We start from the raw sequence: 17,510 nt of genomic DNA on the forward strand, positions 1-17,510 counted from the left end.
AAAGAATTACATGAACTCAATCACAAGTGAAGCCATTTTAATAACTTATACAGAGACAAAGTGACAAAAGTACTATAACGTAATAACTTCTGAGGAACAACTCCTTCATATCATCAAGTCACCTCACATCTCTTTCACAAGCAAATGGATACTGTCACGGCATATAAATATGGATGGTGAATTTATAGGTGACACTTTATTTTCCTACACTAACAAATGAGGTTCTATACATCAGTCTTTCTCAGTTGATGTATTACTAATATCTTGAGCTAGATAAGTTTTCTGGGGGAGGGGGGACACTGCTCTGCATAATACAGAATGTTTAGGAGCATCCTTGGCCTGTACATACTAGATGCTAGTAACTAGATGCCAGTTATGTCAATCAAACTGTTTTCAGACATTGTCAATGTCCCCTGACGAGCAAAACCACTCCAGACTGAAAACACAGCACTGAGGTACGTAATACTAATGGGAAACAACAGGTTAATTAACAATATTGAGAAAAAGAGAATTTTGTTCCACCTTATATAAAATTAGTAAACCATCTGGAAATCTGGTTATTTTGTTTTGAAAAAAATGACAGAATAAAACTGAGCAAATTACACCCTTGTGAAATCCTGATGAAGAAAAAAAGCTTAAATTGTTCAACTGAAATATTTTAATAAAAACAAACTGCAAAGACTCAACAGGATTCATCATACATGTTATTGTTTCTGCTGCTAGCTCTACTGTCATGTATCTCGTACCTCCTCTGAAAGACAAATGGCATAGATCAATCTGCAAATATTAGTTCTTTTACTATATATGAATCTTTTAAATTTTGGTTAACACTGAAGTTGATTTTTTCACTAAGGAAGTCGTTTAAGGTAACCTAAAAGCAAACTGAGTAGCAGAAAGAAACAGTGTGTGACTGAAATGCTTCTGTGTGTTATCCACATAGAGATATTCTCCATGCCAGTAATCAATGGGTGACTGTCATGAAGGGAAAAATATTTTAAATGTTATATTTAGCATTTAGGTTTTTTTTCTTCTGCAGTGACAAACATTAAATAAAGTAAAAGCAATAAATAAGCCCCTAAATGATCATGATAAAAATCTATGTTTAAGGTATATGACAGGTACCTAAATATTTTTGGAATTTCTATCTACCCATACTTTATAACCTCAATTTTAGTCTCTTTACAGGGAGATAAGTCCTAAGCAATAAATAAGCAATAAATAACCAATTTATTAATGTGGATACTCAGAGTAACTGAAATCCACATTAATAAGAGAAGAGAATCCATATTAATCAGAAAACATCCTATAGCAAGTTCCCCAAGTTTTTATTTGATTCGTTACCTTCGCCCAGCCCTGGGATTTACGTGCCTAATAGTCATAGCCTTGCCTTCTTATAAGGCACAGAGTTTTTACAGCTTCCCTATTTTCTAGGCTAAAATGCTGGCTAGAATGAAACTGAGTGTGTAAGTCACAAAAGGCACACACACAGAAAAAGGAACTTTCTCTAGATATATGTCACATTTTCCATTTTAATCCCATATATATTGTGATCTAAATAGAGCTTGAAGGTTCTGCAAAAGGTTATAAAATAGAAGCTGTTTCAAACGCACCTCACGATCAATCAAACATTCATAAGAAACTCTTCCAGGTTTAAGTCAATGCATAAAAGAGCTACTAAGATCAAGCAACAAGAATTTGCCTTAGAGTACAGTATAATTTCATAGAAAAAGGTTGACTTACGTTCTTCTTCTATTTTCTTTTCTTTTTTTTTTTTTTTTTGAGACAGAGTCTCTTGCTCTGTCACTGAGGCTGGAATGCAGTGGCACAATCTCGGCTCACTGCAACCTCTGCCTCCCAGGTTCAAGTGACTCTCCTGCCTCTGCCTCCCGAGTAGCTAGGACTACAGGTACGTGTCACCACGCCCGGCTAATTTTTGAATTTTTTTTTTTTTTTTAGTAGAGATGGGTTTTCACCATGTTGGCCAGGCTGATCTCCAGCTCCTGACCTCATGATCCGCCCGCCTCAGCCTCCCGAAGTGCTGGGATTACAGGCATGAGTCACTGCTCCCAGTAACTTACATCCTTCTTAATAAAAATAAGAGTTTGAATCTCATATAAAATTTATCCTCTTCAGGCTTAGAAGAGCTGTTATAGGAGAAAACAGTGTGAATAACAGCAACAAAAATAAAACACCACAAAATACTACCATAGACAGGGTTCTATCCTAAAATGGTCTGTCTCCTTTTGAATATAAGTACACTATATATTGGAAGTAGCTTTGGTTCCTGTTGATTAGTTCAACTACCACTTGTTTTCCAGGCCACCTTAACCTTTTCCTTAAATTAAGCAGCCATTTCCAACAAATACACACGTTGAGGATCCCAAGTGTGAAAAAATCTGAAATCCAAAACACTCTGGTCCCAGGACGGACACTCCACTGGTCTCTGTGGGGTCTACCTAATAACCACAGGCAATGAAAGAGTATCTCCAGGTTTTCTTCAGTGAATCTTCAGAAAGAGTTTCTTTTGGCTCATTTTCTTTGCTAGCATAGCCACATTTCAGCAGGTACCATGGCAAATGTGGGGTAGGTATCTTGTTGCTAGCCCAGTCATCAAATTTCTCAGTGTAGTGAAAGGGCAAGGAATTTGATACAATAGATACCATAGAACCCAATAACCTCAAGGATCTTATTGATCTTTTCTTATCCTTCAATAAGTGGATTTATCCTTATTTACTGTATGTATCAAAACATTAAATGCAACAAAAAAAAATTCAAGTAATTCTCCACTTAGTATTAAGACAAAAATAACTTAATGTGTTCTTAACAGCAGGCTCTTATCAAATTTCCTAGTATGATTTTCAGACTGCTTGGCAAGGCAATCTATGTAATTTTTAAAATCTGCGTGCTCTTAAGGATTCCCCTCAGCTACAACTACTGAAATCAATACACAAAATAAAGTACATGAGAAATAATAGCAGTTACACACTTAACAAAAAATTTATAACCTTAGTGCTTAGCCTGACACAGGAAAACCAAGTATCAGGGAAGGCAATATAACATTTTTGTGAACAAATTAGGTATTCTAAAATTTTCTTTTATATGTTCTATAAAATAATCAGTAACCAAAAGCAGGCTACTTCTCAGAAATCTGTTGGGTTGGTTCATTTATTTGTTCTACAAATATTTACTGTGTACCTACAATGTACCAGCCCCTTCTGCTAGTCTACATCAAGGAACAAGTAGATTACTTAATTTGACAATAATTGATTGAGCACTATCAATCTGTATGACAATCACTATTTTAAATGCTGGCGGTGAACATAAAAAGCAAACACAAGGCCTGCCTCAAGGCCCTTACATTCTAATGGGTGAGTGTGTGTGTTTGAGGGCAGGAGAGGGTGAGTGATGAGTATGTTACTCCCAAAACTTCTTTCCCAGTTAAACAGATGGTGAAGGCCTACTCTAGTCTAAGAAAATTCCTTTATGCATTTAATCTTTCAAATTCATGCAGATGAAGCAATGACATGTCCCTCTAGCCGCCTGAGAAAACAGCTAATGTTATGGATGGACAAGAAGGTGTTCTGATTTTGTGACTGATAGACAGCACATATAAGATAAAATGCAGGTTGTGATTGATGAAATCTAATGAAATTACCAAGTCAACTTGGGGATAAAATCAAGTCTATCATGTTAAGTTTCCATGACACCCCAAAGACTGGAGCTGACACACCCATATAGGCTCACACAGACTGCAGTCCATCCAAGGAAACCCAAAACCCAAGAATTTAATGGCTGCCCAAAGACATGACATTTGGAGTGATTGGTAAGTAAGGAGAGAGACAGGAAGGCTTACCAGGCTGATGCGTATCAGACTAAGAATAAATCATAAAGAAAGATGGGTTTGATTTCATTATTATAGTGCTGTTTTCTGATAACTCTAGGAAAGTAATTTTAGAATCTTTTTTGTATCTGTTGAGCTGTAAATGAATATTGTTTTCAGTGCAGAATAAAGCGCATCTGACACCTTTACACATAAAATTACAATTTCATTTTTTAAATTATTTAAATTTAAATTACTATTTTTCAAATATCTAATACACCTATTTAAGACACACAAGCACACACAAATGAAAGCTTCTGAAACTGGTACTGGAAAAAAAATGAACATTAATACCAATTATAAACTGGTTACTTGACAGAAGGCAAGTTAAATAATTTTATAATAAACTCCATACACTATCCAACTTGCTCTGATGAAACAATTTTGTCACAATGAATACTGACTAGACATCAGTCTATAGGATAGAGATAAAAGAGCCCAGGCTTTGTGCATCAAGTACTTTGAACATAAAAGATGAAAGAAGAGGATGTCCAACAGACCAAACTTCCTTTTTTTCATTATCAACTTTCCCTGCCTTGTGGATTTCAAAATTTTAGAGTGTATGGAGAAAGTTGTGATGTCCGGATTTGGAAAAGGTCAAGGGATTTCTACAAAAGAGTAAAATGCTGAGCTATAGATTTGTTCAATTCCTCCTACAATAAAATCAGCACATAATCACATTAATAACAGAACGTGCTCATTATATGGACAGGACCAAGGGAAAGCACTGGGAGTTCAAGATTATTGAATAGAATTCACAGTAAGGGGACAGGCACGTAGCTCACGACTGTAATCCCAACACTTTGGGAGGCCAAGGCAGACGGATCGTGAGGTCGGGAGTTCGAGACCAGCCTGGTCAATATGGTGAAACCCAGTCTCTACTAAAAATACAAAAATTAGCCAGGCATCGTGGTGCACACCAGTAGCCTGTAGCTACTTGGGAGGCTAAGACAGAGAAATGCTTGAACCCGGGAGGCGGAGGTTGCAGTGAGCCAAGACCACGCCACTGCACTCCAGCCTGGGCGACAGAGAGAGACTCTATCTCAAAAAAATAAAATAAAAAGAATTCACAGTAAACATAATAACAAAGTCTTATTATCAGGGGCCATCAACCAGGTCACAGAATGATTCTTTGTGATAATATTTATTGTATATTTTACTTTCTTGGATGGAAATTTCCTAGTCCAAGTTAGGATATGTCTTCACTTTTTCAGAATAATTTTTCTAATCTATGAAGAGATTTCCTGTTCCATTACTTATTTTAAATATGCTTTCATGGCCGAATTACTTTCATTATTAAGCTGTCCTCAAGTCAAAACTCAAGGACTTAATAGGATCTCAAGGTAGTATAATGAGAACTTTTTTCCTTGAATTTTCTAACAATGATTTCTACAGGAACATCTACTCAAAGACATCTGAGCCATAACCAAAATCTCTGTGGAATAATTTTGAGTAGGGAGGGGAAAGTTGAAAAAAAATTAAAGATGCCTAGAATACACAATTTTAAATTTGGAATCAATTACAGCAGTCCTCACTTTGCACTATTCTGATAGGAATTCCAGTTACCATGGTTTAATCAAATAAATTCCTCACAAATAGTCCAAATTTCAATTACCACAATATATTAACTGAGTAACTGCATGAAGTACAACTTCACTGCTATTTCTTCAGTTCAAAAATAACTATGTAAACAGCAGATGCCCCATCATGATCAGTGGTTAATCATGTCACTTCTTTTGAAGACTGTTGGTGACTAGTCACTGTACATCTGACATTTAGGTCATGCACAGACAGCAAAGTATGGAGTTTTGTTACCTCCTTGTTTCCCAGTGATAAACCCATGTGACATTTTATAATGGAGAAATCAAAAGAGGAAACTAGGCAAGAAACATGAAAGAGTAAAGAAATAAAAACTGACAAATGCTGGGAGTGAAATTTGAATAGACCATAAACGGAATAAGAGAAGAAATAGCTGATTGTGGGAATGTTGACATTACTGCAATGCAAGAAACTCTAGAGACGAAGCCAGAAGAACTCAGCGAAGGTGGACTTACTGATATAAATGAGGAAAGTGAGGAGGATGTAACAAAAAGAATAAAGCTGTCCCAGAGGAAGTGACTGGCAATAAAATAAACTTTAAACATTCAAAAACATTAAAGGAATTCTTTCATGACATTGAGAGTGCAAAGGATAAAACGGTAGAAACTGATCCAAACTTAGAAAGGGGTATGACAATTCACCAAGCCACAGAGAAGACGCTTGCTCTGTATCCAAAGTTATACAAGAAGAACACACAAGTGTTGTTCAAACTACTCTTGATAACACACTTTCATTCTCAATGTTTCTAATGATTTAATTTACCACATACTAAATACTAGCTTTACTATTTTTCATTTCTCAATGTCATTGTTATTGATAATAACAGAGTTTTTAAGGTTTTAACAAAAAAAATTTTTAAGGTCATGGAACAATACAATAATAGTTTTTCCCATTCATCGTGAAGATTGTTTTGCAGAATTTCAGCTTACAAGGTCATGTTTATGGTCTTGAAGCAAGTATTGCCTGTATAAGACACAGTTATAAAGGCAAAGAACGAACAGACAGACCTATCTCAAAGAATTTCAAAATGTTAGCCAGTTCTTTACATACAGCTGGACCTTAATCCTGCAGGAACTGGAGCTGTAGGTGGACAGAACTTAAAATGATATCAAAGAGTGAGAAAGAAGAATCCTGAAAATCAGCCAGGAACTTAATTGTCAGTAGAGTGGCAAACTGAGTTGGTGTAGTTTTCAGAACACGAACAAAGCGTGTTAAATGCAATACTATCAGTTAAGGCTTGGTGTCTGATTCTAGCAATCTCAGAGTCGTTTGCTAAGCATAGAGATTCTGCTTAAAAGTTCCTAAGTTAAAGCTAAGCTAAAGATGAAGGTATTCAGGAACATTTCCCTGTGAGAGGCCTTTATCTTTGACACATGGTCCAGGGCTCACCAAGTCCTGGCTGGGCTCTGGGAGTTTAAGAGTCTTCTCGGGCTTCTTCCTCAGGAGGACCAATGGCATCCTGAGATACCATTCAAGATACAGCTCTGGTATAAAGAAACTCTTTCTCCTCAGTGAGCAAATGAGGGCATAACCTGCTGTCTTTACTGAAAGTTTAGCCTGGTAAAGGTCCAGGTTTTGTCTTGGATCACAAAGTCTCACATGCAGAGCTGGAAAAACCACTGAGAGAAATCCCCTGTAGCCAAGTACAGACCACAAATAGTAATCAGGAAAAGTGAAAGAGAACTAGAAATCTATAAAATAAAAGTCATGGGTCTCAGTTATTATGAATGCTTTAGGGGCTTTACCATACTGGATTCTAAAAAACATACATCGAAGCAGGTGGAAAATAGAGGTGCTTTCTGTTTCTATTTGGTGGAATGCTCAGGCCATCAACAGGAGGCACTAACAGAAAAGTCAGATTTGGATCCATGACTATCTCGAAGATGTGACAAAGCACAGGATGCACATACATACATGTCTCCCTGGCTGCAATGACTTAAATGTGGGTGCTACAAAGCCAGGGCAATATGCACGTCACACCCACATTTCAGGCATGTAGCTAGCTCGGTGCCCAGTAATCAGCAGGCATCCCGTCACTAGGTATTTGCAGAGTAAGTAAACAAATTAGGTCAACATTCTGCTCTTCTAATAAGTTTTATCTACTCACTATTATGTGCTTAGGTACAGCTTCACCCTTCATGGAAAGAAAATCCTCAAAATAAATGCAAAACGGGGAGGCAGCAGTACAGTGCAGAGGTACACAGTACTAGTTCAAATCCTAGTACTACCAGGAAACGGCTGGGGGATTGCGGGCAAATTGCCTCATCTATCTGTGCCTGTTTCTTATCTACAAAATGGGAATGACAACAGTGCCTACGCCCATAGAGTTCCTGGGAGAAATAAATGTCATTTCAGATACAGAGTACTTTGCACAGAGCCTGTCATGCAGAGCAAGAGCTCCACAAATGGCTAGCTACTATCATCATCAACACCTTTAAACGTGAGCACAGGCTGGGTGAATCGTGCATAGACATACCTCTTCCATGCACATACACACACATCTACCTGTTTCAAGATGAGCCAAAACAAAAAATTCCCACCAAAATATTTCTTTAGGTTTCTAAGCACGTTCCTTAAAATATGACCAGTATAAAAAATATAAAAAAAGAACATTCCACCTTACTAACACAAAAATTTCAATTAAAATAAGATGCTTTTTCACCCATCGAATTAGCAGAGATTTTAGAGTTATAATATCAGAATTATAACTGAGGTGAAAGACAGGTATTCTCATCTGCAATAGTAGTTGATACAAACGTTTCTGGAAAACATTTTGGCAGTATGTATCTAGAGTCTTAAAATATCTCTGCCATTTCCAGGCTTCATATCTTTAGCAGAGTTATTTTCATAGTATCAAAAAAATTGGAAACATCCTTAAAATCCATCAAGATGAGAGTTAAGTAAATTATAGTGCATTCACGAAAGTAGAACACAGGCAGCTATAACAAGATTTCTGAAGACACGGGGGAAAATCAGAATGTACAAGCGTATAAGCTGTATGAGTCCATTTATGGTTACCTTTTTTAAAAAAACATAACAAAAATGAATAGAAAAAGACAGAAAGGGAAATAGGAAATTCACTAGAATATACCAATAGTTTATTTCTAGGTTTGGGGACTACAGATGAGTTTTTTTTTTTTTTCAATAACTTCCTACTTTGTATGAGGTGTTGTTCTAAAGTGACATGTATTTTTTTTTAAGTCAGAAAAAATATTGTAAAGCTCATTTTGTAAAAATACAGCCAACAGTGCACAAACTCACTCCTGGTATTTCACTAAAAATAATGTCACCAATGATAACATCTGGATCAGCAAACATCCATCAAGCCAAACTCAAAATATCGCACTATGTGAAATAATTTCATGATCTTTAAAAAACGCTGTTCCCTGCCCACATCATATGACTTAGCGCTTAAAAAACCTGGCTCTACCAATATGGTTAAAAGCTTTCCCTAATATCACTGATGTCAGAATAGGTCTTAATGCTATGCCAGTCCTTTTCTTGATATAAAAAATTAAGAAATTCTAGGAAAATTTCAAAAAGAAGTCTAGACACTATCTTGAAAGTAAAAGTTATTAAATGTCTTGACAATTGCCACTGCCACTCCTTTCTCCCCCTTTTTCCCTTTCAGACAAAAGTTGAGAACATTTCTGAAATCACTGAGCATTTCCAGAATGCCATACTTTGAGAAAGTGCTTAAAACATATAATCAATCAGTCATCTCCCTTCCATGTTTATATATCACCATAGATATACACAGCTTAAACTGCTGAGTAAAAGTAAAATTCATAAAATATACAACTGGGCAATCCACTGCAATATTTTGCTAGCTTTTGTATGTTTAAAGGTTGCAGAATAAATTAAAGAAGCAGTATTTATTCCTTGCCTATATAAATGTTTACTGGTCTTCAGGACGCTACAAGGAAAGAAGGAATAAATCTTGTATTTAAAAAGCTTAAAAGTTTAGACTGTCACCTCTGAACTTCATTAATTTTGTAAATTTTCTTTACCAAAATATGAAAATATGGTTGATTAAACATTAACCATAATACATATTACCTATCTGCCTAGTAATGACAATTCTATATTGTTGAAGCTAAATCTAGTGCAGCATCAAGATCTGCCCTCAGAAGTCTGGTTATGGTACTATTATAGGAAAGCAAGATCAGAGAACATAACTCTCTGGTAGCTGCTTCTTTAGAGGCTGCAGAACTGCACAGAGAGGAGGACAAAACATGGTTCCACGGGACTTTTCCAAGGGTGAACACATGTACACAGAGAAATTCAAACTGGGAAAATAAAAAGAGGGGAATCTAAATGCTCCAAAGTATAACATCCTATCTCAAAACTAATGCAGGCTGTCACCACCTGTTTACCAAATAACATAGTGTGTGTGTAGATGTTCTGTGACTATTAAAATGTGACATGGGTTTCAGGTGTTGTTACTAATATTCCCACTATCCATTCTTAAGAGATTAAAAAAAAAAACACCAAATGAAAACCACCTTCTTAGGAATTAAAAGTGAACTACAGCAAAACGTGGGTGACAACATATACTTCAAGGAGACTAGCAGTATTCAAATTACATACTCATATTTATCATAATAGCACTTTTCCTAGTACAACTTTAAATATTTCACTGATAATATCTCCTAGAAATAACTATATCATCACTGAAGCATAAATGAAAAGTAGAAATAATACTTACTTTTAATACCAAACTGTCCCCAAAACAGGAGTATAGCAAAAATTGGGAAAATAACAATGAGAATATTTTCATTTGGAGAAAACCATGAAACTGGGGAAAAAGAAAACAAAAGTCACAATTAATATTTACTATAACACTTTAAATCCTGCTAATGGTCTATAATACATGCTTTATTATGGAGATGGAAAAAAATTAAAACTGTGGCCTTATTTTTACATATATTTATATACACACATATATTTTATGTATACACACATATACGTAAAACAAATTACACATATAATGTACTTACGTAAATTTTATTTATGAAAAAAAACTACACTTACTTAATCGTTTCTCACATTTTTCCTATGTTTCACGGAAGGAGGTAGTGCAGTGCAGCGGCTGAGAACAAGGCTCTGTGGCCACACTGCCAGGGTTTGAACCCAACTCTAACTTAACACTCTGTGGAACCGTGACCACCACTTGACACCTCTTTGTTCTTCGGTGTCCTCAACTGTTACACCAGTATAGCACAGTACCTGTATCTTGAAGGACTGTTGTAACTACTAACAAAGTCAATAAAGTACATGCAAAGGGCTTAAAACAAAGCTTAGCACTCACCAGTACTCAGTTAACTAAAATTAGTATGTGTTCATGTGCTGAGTAGCTGTGTATGTGAAGTCCCAAGAATGTGCCTTCAAGTAACAATGAAGCAGTCCTGTAAAGACAGACTCAGGGAACCTAAGCGAGGAAGATGCACCACTAGGTACTCTCTTCTCACTGTGGCTAAGATGGAGAGCGATGTGCCCGGTCGGTCTTTTCTCAAACTCACTCTGCAATTATCCATGCACAATTAGGCTTCAGAAGGACTGTTTATATGTAAAGTAACATGAGTGGCTTTAGGGTATTAACGAAGCTGTTATTAAGTGGGTCACATGTTACTTTTATCATAAAAATATATCCACATATCCTATATAAAGGAAATTAAGATATTAAGACTTCAAATACGATTTGTGAGAACTTTTAAAAATTAAGTTTAATTGCCTCTTATAAACCCCTAAGACCATAATTTTAGCCATGAAATTTCTGCTCTAACAATAAAGCCAAGTAAATGGACTGAAAGTATTCCGGAGTTTGCCTGTACAAGGGGCCGTGCGGTTGGAAGAGTACTTCTGATACTGCCTTAAGCAAGCACTGGCATTCCTCTGAAATCAACACTTCTTTCGAATTCAACCATGCACTACCCCTCAGGTCAACAGGTGAGGAATTTTCCAACCTTTTACTCCATAATGATAGCCACATGTTTCTTGTGTTAAGCTTATAATGCTATAATAAATCCTGGTAAAATGCTTATATCAATCCCCAGAATACAACAACATTATAAACTCTGTTTTACAGATACTAGCTTTTCAGAATCCAGCATTTTGTTCTATATGTAGTAGAGACTCAATACGTTTGCTGTTGAAGGTTACGATAGTCATAAGACAGTTTCATGAGTGAATGGAAGACCTTTTCTTTTATGCTTCTTTGGTTGTAGATCTCTACCGAGAGATGTTTTTGGATACTCTGAATCAATACCTTAATTTCCAATTGTATAACTGAGTATCTTCTTATACCAAAGAAAAGTCACTTCAGTATAGCCTAAATCCCTACCAGGAAAAAATTTTGGAGATCATGCTTGGATTTTTGTATCTAATCCCCAATGGATTTGGTAAAGCTGTATGGTCTAATAGCCATGCTTAATCGATGTACTTTTCCTTACTTCCTCTGTGCTTTTGTTTTTAATTGTGTACCTCAACTCAAGTCCTCACAATTATCATGTGAGAAATTATTAACCCCTCCTTATAGTCATAGAAACTGAGGAACAGTGAATTCAGGCTTTTCAGTTATCTGAACTGTTCAAGTTCCACACTGAATCCTGATATTGCCCTCAGCCCATCCTCCACAAACTCCCCCTCTCATTTTCCTCATTTCAGTCGTGGTGACCCCATTTCTCCAGTTGCTTGAGGCTGAAAACCTTGGAGTTATACCTGACTCCTTGATTTCTCTCACATCTCACTCTAGTTAAACAGCAAATCCTGCTAGCCAATATCTGATCTCATATTCAAGATGAGCTGACAATGAAATGTTCTTTCATTGGTCTCTGCCCCTATACACACAAAAAATTTAGGATATAGTAATAGACTATTAATATACTAATATTAATTTGAATATATTAAAAAAAGTAAGAGGTGCCTTCGACCCTGGAGTGACCACTCACTTTTCACTTATTCCACGAACACTTATTGAAAGTCCACCATGGAGAGGAACTCCTCTATGCTCTTGAAGGCCAGCAGTGAACAATGCAGGGGACCCTGAGTGTACAGAGTGGGAGAAGCTGAGGCAGTAAGGAAAGGCCTCTAGGGAGAGGAACAAAACTAAGCCTAGGATGGAAAGGAGCCTACATTGTGAAGACAGAGAGGAAGAGATGCCAAAGTAACAGCAAGTTTGAGAAACCAAAGGATGGCCACTGTGGCTGGAATTCAGTGATGAAATCAGATGGGAAGAGTTTGCTGGGGCAAGACCATGTAGAGTCTTAACAGCTTGTTGGGAGAGTTTGGATTTTATTCCAAGAGCAATGACAAGCGGCTGGAAGGCTTTAAACAGGGAAGAAAAATAACCTGACTTATTTCAAATCTTCTTTGGCAGCCACATGGAGAATGGATTACAGGGAAGCAGGACCTGTCAGAAAGTTACAGCAGCAGTAATTTGGAAGGGAGAAGGGTGTGACCAACAAATGCAGTCCTGAGCTCAGTTTTACTCATCACATTTGAAGATATAACAGGGAATTGCTCCAAAGGAAGATGACTAGAATGGGGATCCTAAAACCATGAGCAATGGCTAAAAGAACAGAGATTTTCATCACAGAGAGGAATAAATTTGAGAGAAATACTACAGCCCTCCCAGTGAGTGAGAATAGCAGCAAGTTTTAGCTTGACTTAAGGAAGAACTGAAACTGCCTGAAAACAGACCAAGATCCTCTGGGAAGTAACAATGTCTCATCACGTCAAGTTTTTGGTAAAAAATCTGAATCGCCAGCTACTTGGGATGTGATAGAAATAATTCGTAAATTAGATGATGAGATAGACTAGATGACTACTGAATGACTCCCAGATTCTACGTGAAAACAAGAAATATGAGACATTTCAACGACAGAGAGTAAGATTATAGAACAAAAAATACTGTCTAAATGATTCTTTTTTTTTCTTTTGAGATGGAATCTCGCTCTGTTGCCCAGGCTGGAGTGCAGTGGTGCGGTCTCAGCTCACTCAACCTCCACCTAGCGGATTCAAGCAATTCTCCTGTTTCAGTCTCCCAAGTAGCTGGGATTATAGGCAGGTGCCACCATGCCCAGCTAATTTTTGTAATTTTGGTAGAGACAGGGTTTTATCATGTTGGCCAGGCTGGTCTCAAACTCCTGACCTAAGGTGATCCACCTGCCTCAGCCTTCCAAAGTGCTGGGATTACAGGCGTGGGCTGCCACACCCACCCTAAGTGATTCTTAACTGGAACTTATCAGTTTGTCACTCTCCGTTCTCACTATTGTGCCAGGATTTTAAATTGTTCCCTGGTGTGTGTGGGGGATGGGGAGGGCAATCTATGGAGAAGGGCATCCATAATTCTCTGTTTGAAATCACTGTTACACATTTCTGCTGGATTTGAGCTACAGTCACTGATGAACGTGTTCCTCCTCTAATTTGTTACAGTGGGAAAAGTTTGAGGATCACTGAATTAGATATTTAAGAACCAACTGAGATGCTGGGAGAAAAAAACCAACACTTTATATAAAGACACTTGCATGCCTGTTAATCTATTGATTTGTTATGGTAGTATTGTCAGATGACGTTAACTCTTGTTCCTCAAGGGGAGAGTGAGACATGATACTTCTTTCAGCTCTGAATTTCTATGCCACTAAGAACATAAATTAAGCTTAAAATGGACTAAGAACAATGTCAGCAATTTTTCCATCACAAGATTAATAAAGGTAAGCCAAGAACATTCACATCCTTATTCTACCCAAGCTATGGCTGACAACTGTGTCTATCATTCTCCACCAATTCCTGGACAGGCAGAATGGCTTTCACGAAAATGAACTTCTTGCTAGTAGAAAGGCAAAGAAGTGATATTACAAGGGTGTAGTCTACGAACGAGTGTCTAATTTTTACTTCCAAGCTTAAGTGTTATTAAAACCCAGAAACCCAGGACCTCATTTGTCTTACCACTGTACAAAAATGAGACAACCTAAAAAAGTGAAGACACCATTTCTATCAACAAAGTGTCTCCTTCAAACCTCCACAAACACAGGGAACACCAGGTTACACACACACCCCACAGTAACATTTACAATACTAAAATGCAAACCAAATTTTTACTTGATGTTTCAGGATTGTGATGGCTTTTTTTGATGTGTTGACTTGCTAGGCTACAGTCCCATTATTTATTTAATCAAACCCAGAATTCTAAGGTGGTCCCAAAACCACTGCCCTAGCCATGCATCTTTTATACTTCCCTCCCCTTGTGTGTGGGAGACTGAGACTGTGGATGTATTGGATTTCATTTCCGCGCTTATACCACCTAGCAAAAGGGAATCAGCTGACTTTAAGAAAGAGAGATTATTTTTGAGGGAGAGAGAGCTGACCTAATCAAGTGGTCTCTTAAAAGGGTCTGGGTTCTTCCTGGCAAAATAAACTCAGTATGTGAGAGGGATTCAACAAGAGGAAGATTCTCCTTTGCTGGCTTCAGATATGTAAGGGGCCAGGGGGCAAGCAATGAGGGCAATCTCTAGGAGCTGCTAGAATTCCCTGGCAGATATTTAGCAAAGAAAGAGGGACCTCAGTCTTACAATCACAAGGAATTGAATTCTGCCATAATTATGTGAGCCTAGAACAAGACCCCAAACTCCAAATGAAAGTATGCCCTGGGCAACACCTTGATTTTAGTCTTTTAAGACCTTGATCAGAGAACCCAGTCACGCCATGACCAGGCTTGCCACTTACAAAACTGTGAACTATGAGTATTGTTTCAAGCTGCTGTATTTGTAGTTATTATGCAGCACTAGAAAACTAACACAAAGCTCTTGCAATGCCTTCATGTCTTCATCATGAACAGACCGTATGTCCTGTTGATAATAATGGAACTGGCAACTCTGTGGAACTTGAACTGACCTTTCTAAACAAAACTCTAATAGCTTAGAGAAAAATAAATTTTACGTTTTCAAGTTTTGGTATTGTTAATAGAATAGAAATATTAACGACAAATTTTAAGATTACTATTACTTGCATTTAGTATTTAGTTATTTACAAGCTGTTGTCACATGAACCACATACTATGGTGGTAAAAATACTGGGTTTTGATGCCAAAGAGATCTAGGTGTAATTCCTGGCTATTACTCTGACCTTGAACAACCTTGAATCTCTTTTGCTTCCCTGTTTGTTAAATGGTAAGACCTCCATCTATCTCCTAGAGTTCTTGAGAGGATAACAGGACGCGACTTACATAAAGTATGTGGCACATGTGCAAATAAATGTTAGGTCACTTTACATATTTGTACTGCAACCACTTCCTTGAAATCAGCAATGATGTCTTCTTCATCACGGAATCTGTGATGCCTAGCATGGTACCTGACACATGGTAGGCACTTAGTAAAATTTTGTTAAGTAAGAGAGATATTATTTATATCTCAAACATTTCCATGATGGTGATGGCATCTTTATTGTACTAAGAAAAATTTGAGGGCCAGTTAGGTTGAGTTTCTTATCTAACTTTTTTTAAAGCTATTAAACAGTAAAGTCTAGAAAACAGTGAAGTCTAGAAAACAGTGAAGTCTAGAAAACAGCTTTGTAAATTCAAGTCCAGTGCTCCTTCCAATGGACTACACTATACATAGGCACAGAGGTATATAAAACTATATCTTACAGTGTTTCCATGTATTCAGTCCTAGTCCTCTAAAAAATAAAAAAAGGCACAAAGAATGGTCACTATTATCTGCATTCTATTAAGTATAATTCACTTCTCTATTGAGCAAATTCTGTTTCTCATTTATGCCTGTATTTGCAAAAATCACAACATAGTAAAAATGGTTTCTAATGCCTAAATCCTCAAAGTCCATAACAGGTAAGTATTCTTACTAGAAAAAACTTATTCTCCATAGTAAGAGTCCTGCCCCATTTAACCTTTTTGTGCAGATAAGTTTTTAACTGTTTTTTGTTTGTTTGCTTGCTTGTTTTTTTTTTTCAGTTAAAAATGGTTACAACATAGTGGTACCAGATACTGCTGAGGATGTGGAGAAACTAGATCACTCTTACAATGTTGATGGAAATGTAAAATGAAATAGCCACTCTGGAAAAGTCTGGCAGTTTCTTTAAAAACTAAGTATATACTTACCATACAGCCCAGTAACCATACTTCTGAGCATTTATCCCAGAGAAATGAAAACTGTGTCTACACAAGAAACTGTACACAATTGTGCACAGCAGTTTCATTTGTAACAACCCAAACTTGGAAACAACCAAAATGTCCTACTGTAGGTAAATGATTAAAAAACTGCAATATATTCATATTAGGGACTACTACTCAGCAAAAAAAAGAAAGGAAAAAAAAAACTATTGATAGACGCAATCACTTGAATAGATCTCAAGGGCATTGTGCTGAGTGAAAAAGCCCTCAAAACGTCACATCCTGTATCATTCCATTTATATAGTATTGCTGAAATGACAAAATCATAGATATGGAGGGCAAATTGGTGCTTGCCAGGTTAGGGACAGTAGGAGGTGGTGGTATGACTAGTAAGCATAAGCATGAGGGAGATGTTTGTGATGATGGATAGGTCTATGTCCTGATTGTGTAGGTAGTTATGCAAATATACACATGATAAAACGAGAGAGAACCATTCACACACTGCACCATTGTGAATTTCCTGATTTTCATATTGTGTTATTGTCACCTAAGAGGAAACCACTGGGGGGACCAGGTGAAGGGCACATGGAACCTATCTTTGAATCATCCTGTAAATCAATAATTATTTCAAAAAATTAAAATGGATGCAAAGCCAAATGTCTCAAACCTCTGGTAGAATTTTCTACATTCTCTATAATAAAACAACACTTTCTCCTTTTAATGGCCCCCAAAATAAGTCTAGTTCTTATTTTTATAGGATATTTTGAAAACAAAGAAAGATAAAACAATCTTTCAATCACATGCAAAATAATAAACTGCTTTCTTCTCAGATCCTGGCATTCCTTTCTCTTCCATCTTCATTTCATCTTCTGGCCTTTCGAATCTCGTATCTTGAGTTTTCCAGTA

General features: G+C 36.9%; 1 protein-coding gene across 7 annotated transcripts in view; it reads right to left on the reverse strand.

The window, feature by feature from the left end:
- The window catches only part of CD47 (CD47 molecule), a 44,749-nt gene that overhangs the window by 13,335 nt on the left and 13,904 nt on the right, over positions 1 to 17,510 (reverse strand). For all 7 annotated transcript variants that reach the window (XR_001899558.3, XR_001899557.3, XR_001899556.3 and 4 more), the window contains exon 3: positions 10,188 to 10,277. Coding sequence is in view for 4 of the 7 variants with exons in the window: in XM_017955109.3 (XP_017810598.1) it covers positions 10,188 to 10,277 (90 nt within the window). In the remaining 3 variants the exon portion in view is untranslated. The remainder of the gene's footprint in view (positions 1 to 10,187; positions 10,278 to 17,510) is intronic.

Source organism: Papio anubis, chromosome 2, assembly GCF_008728515.1.
Source record: "Papio anubis isolate 15944 chromosome 2, Panubis1.0, whole genome shotgun sequence".
NCBI lineage: Eukaryota > Metazoa > Chordata > Mammalia > Primates > Cercopithecidae > Papio > Papio anubis.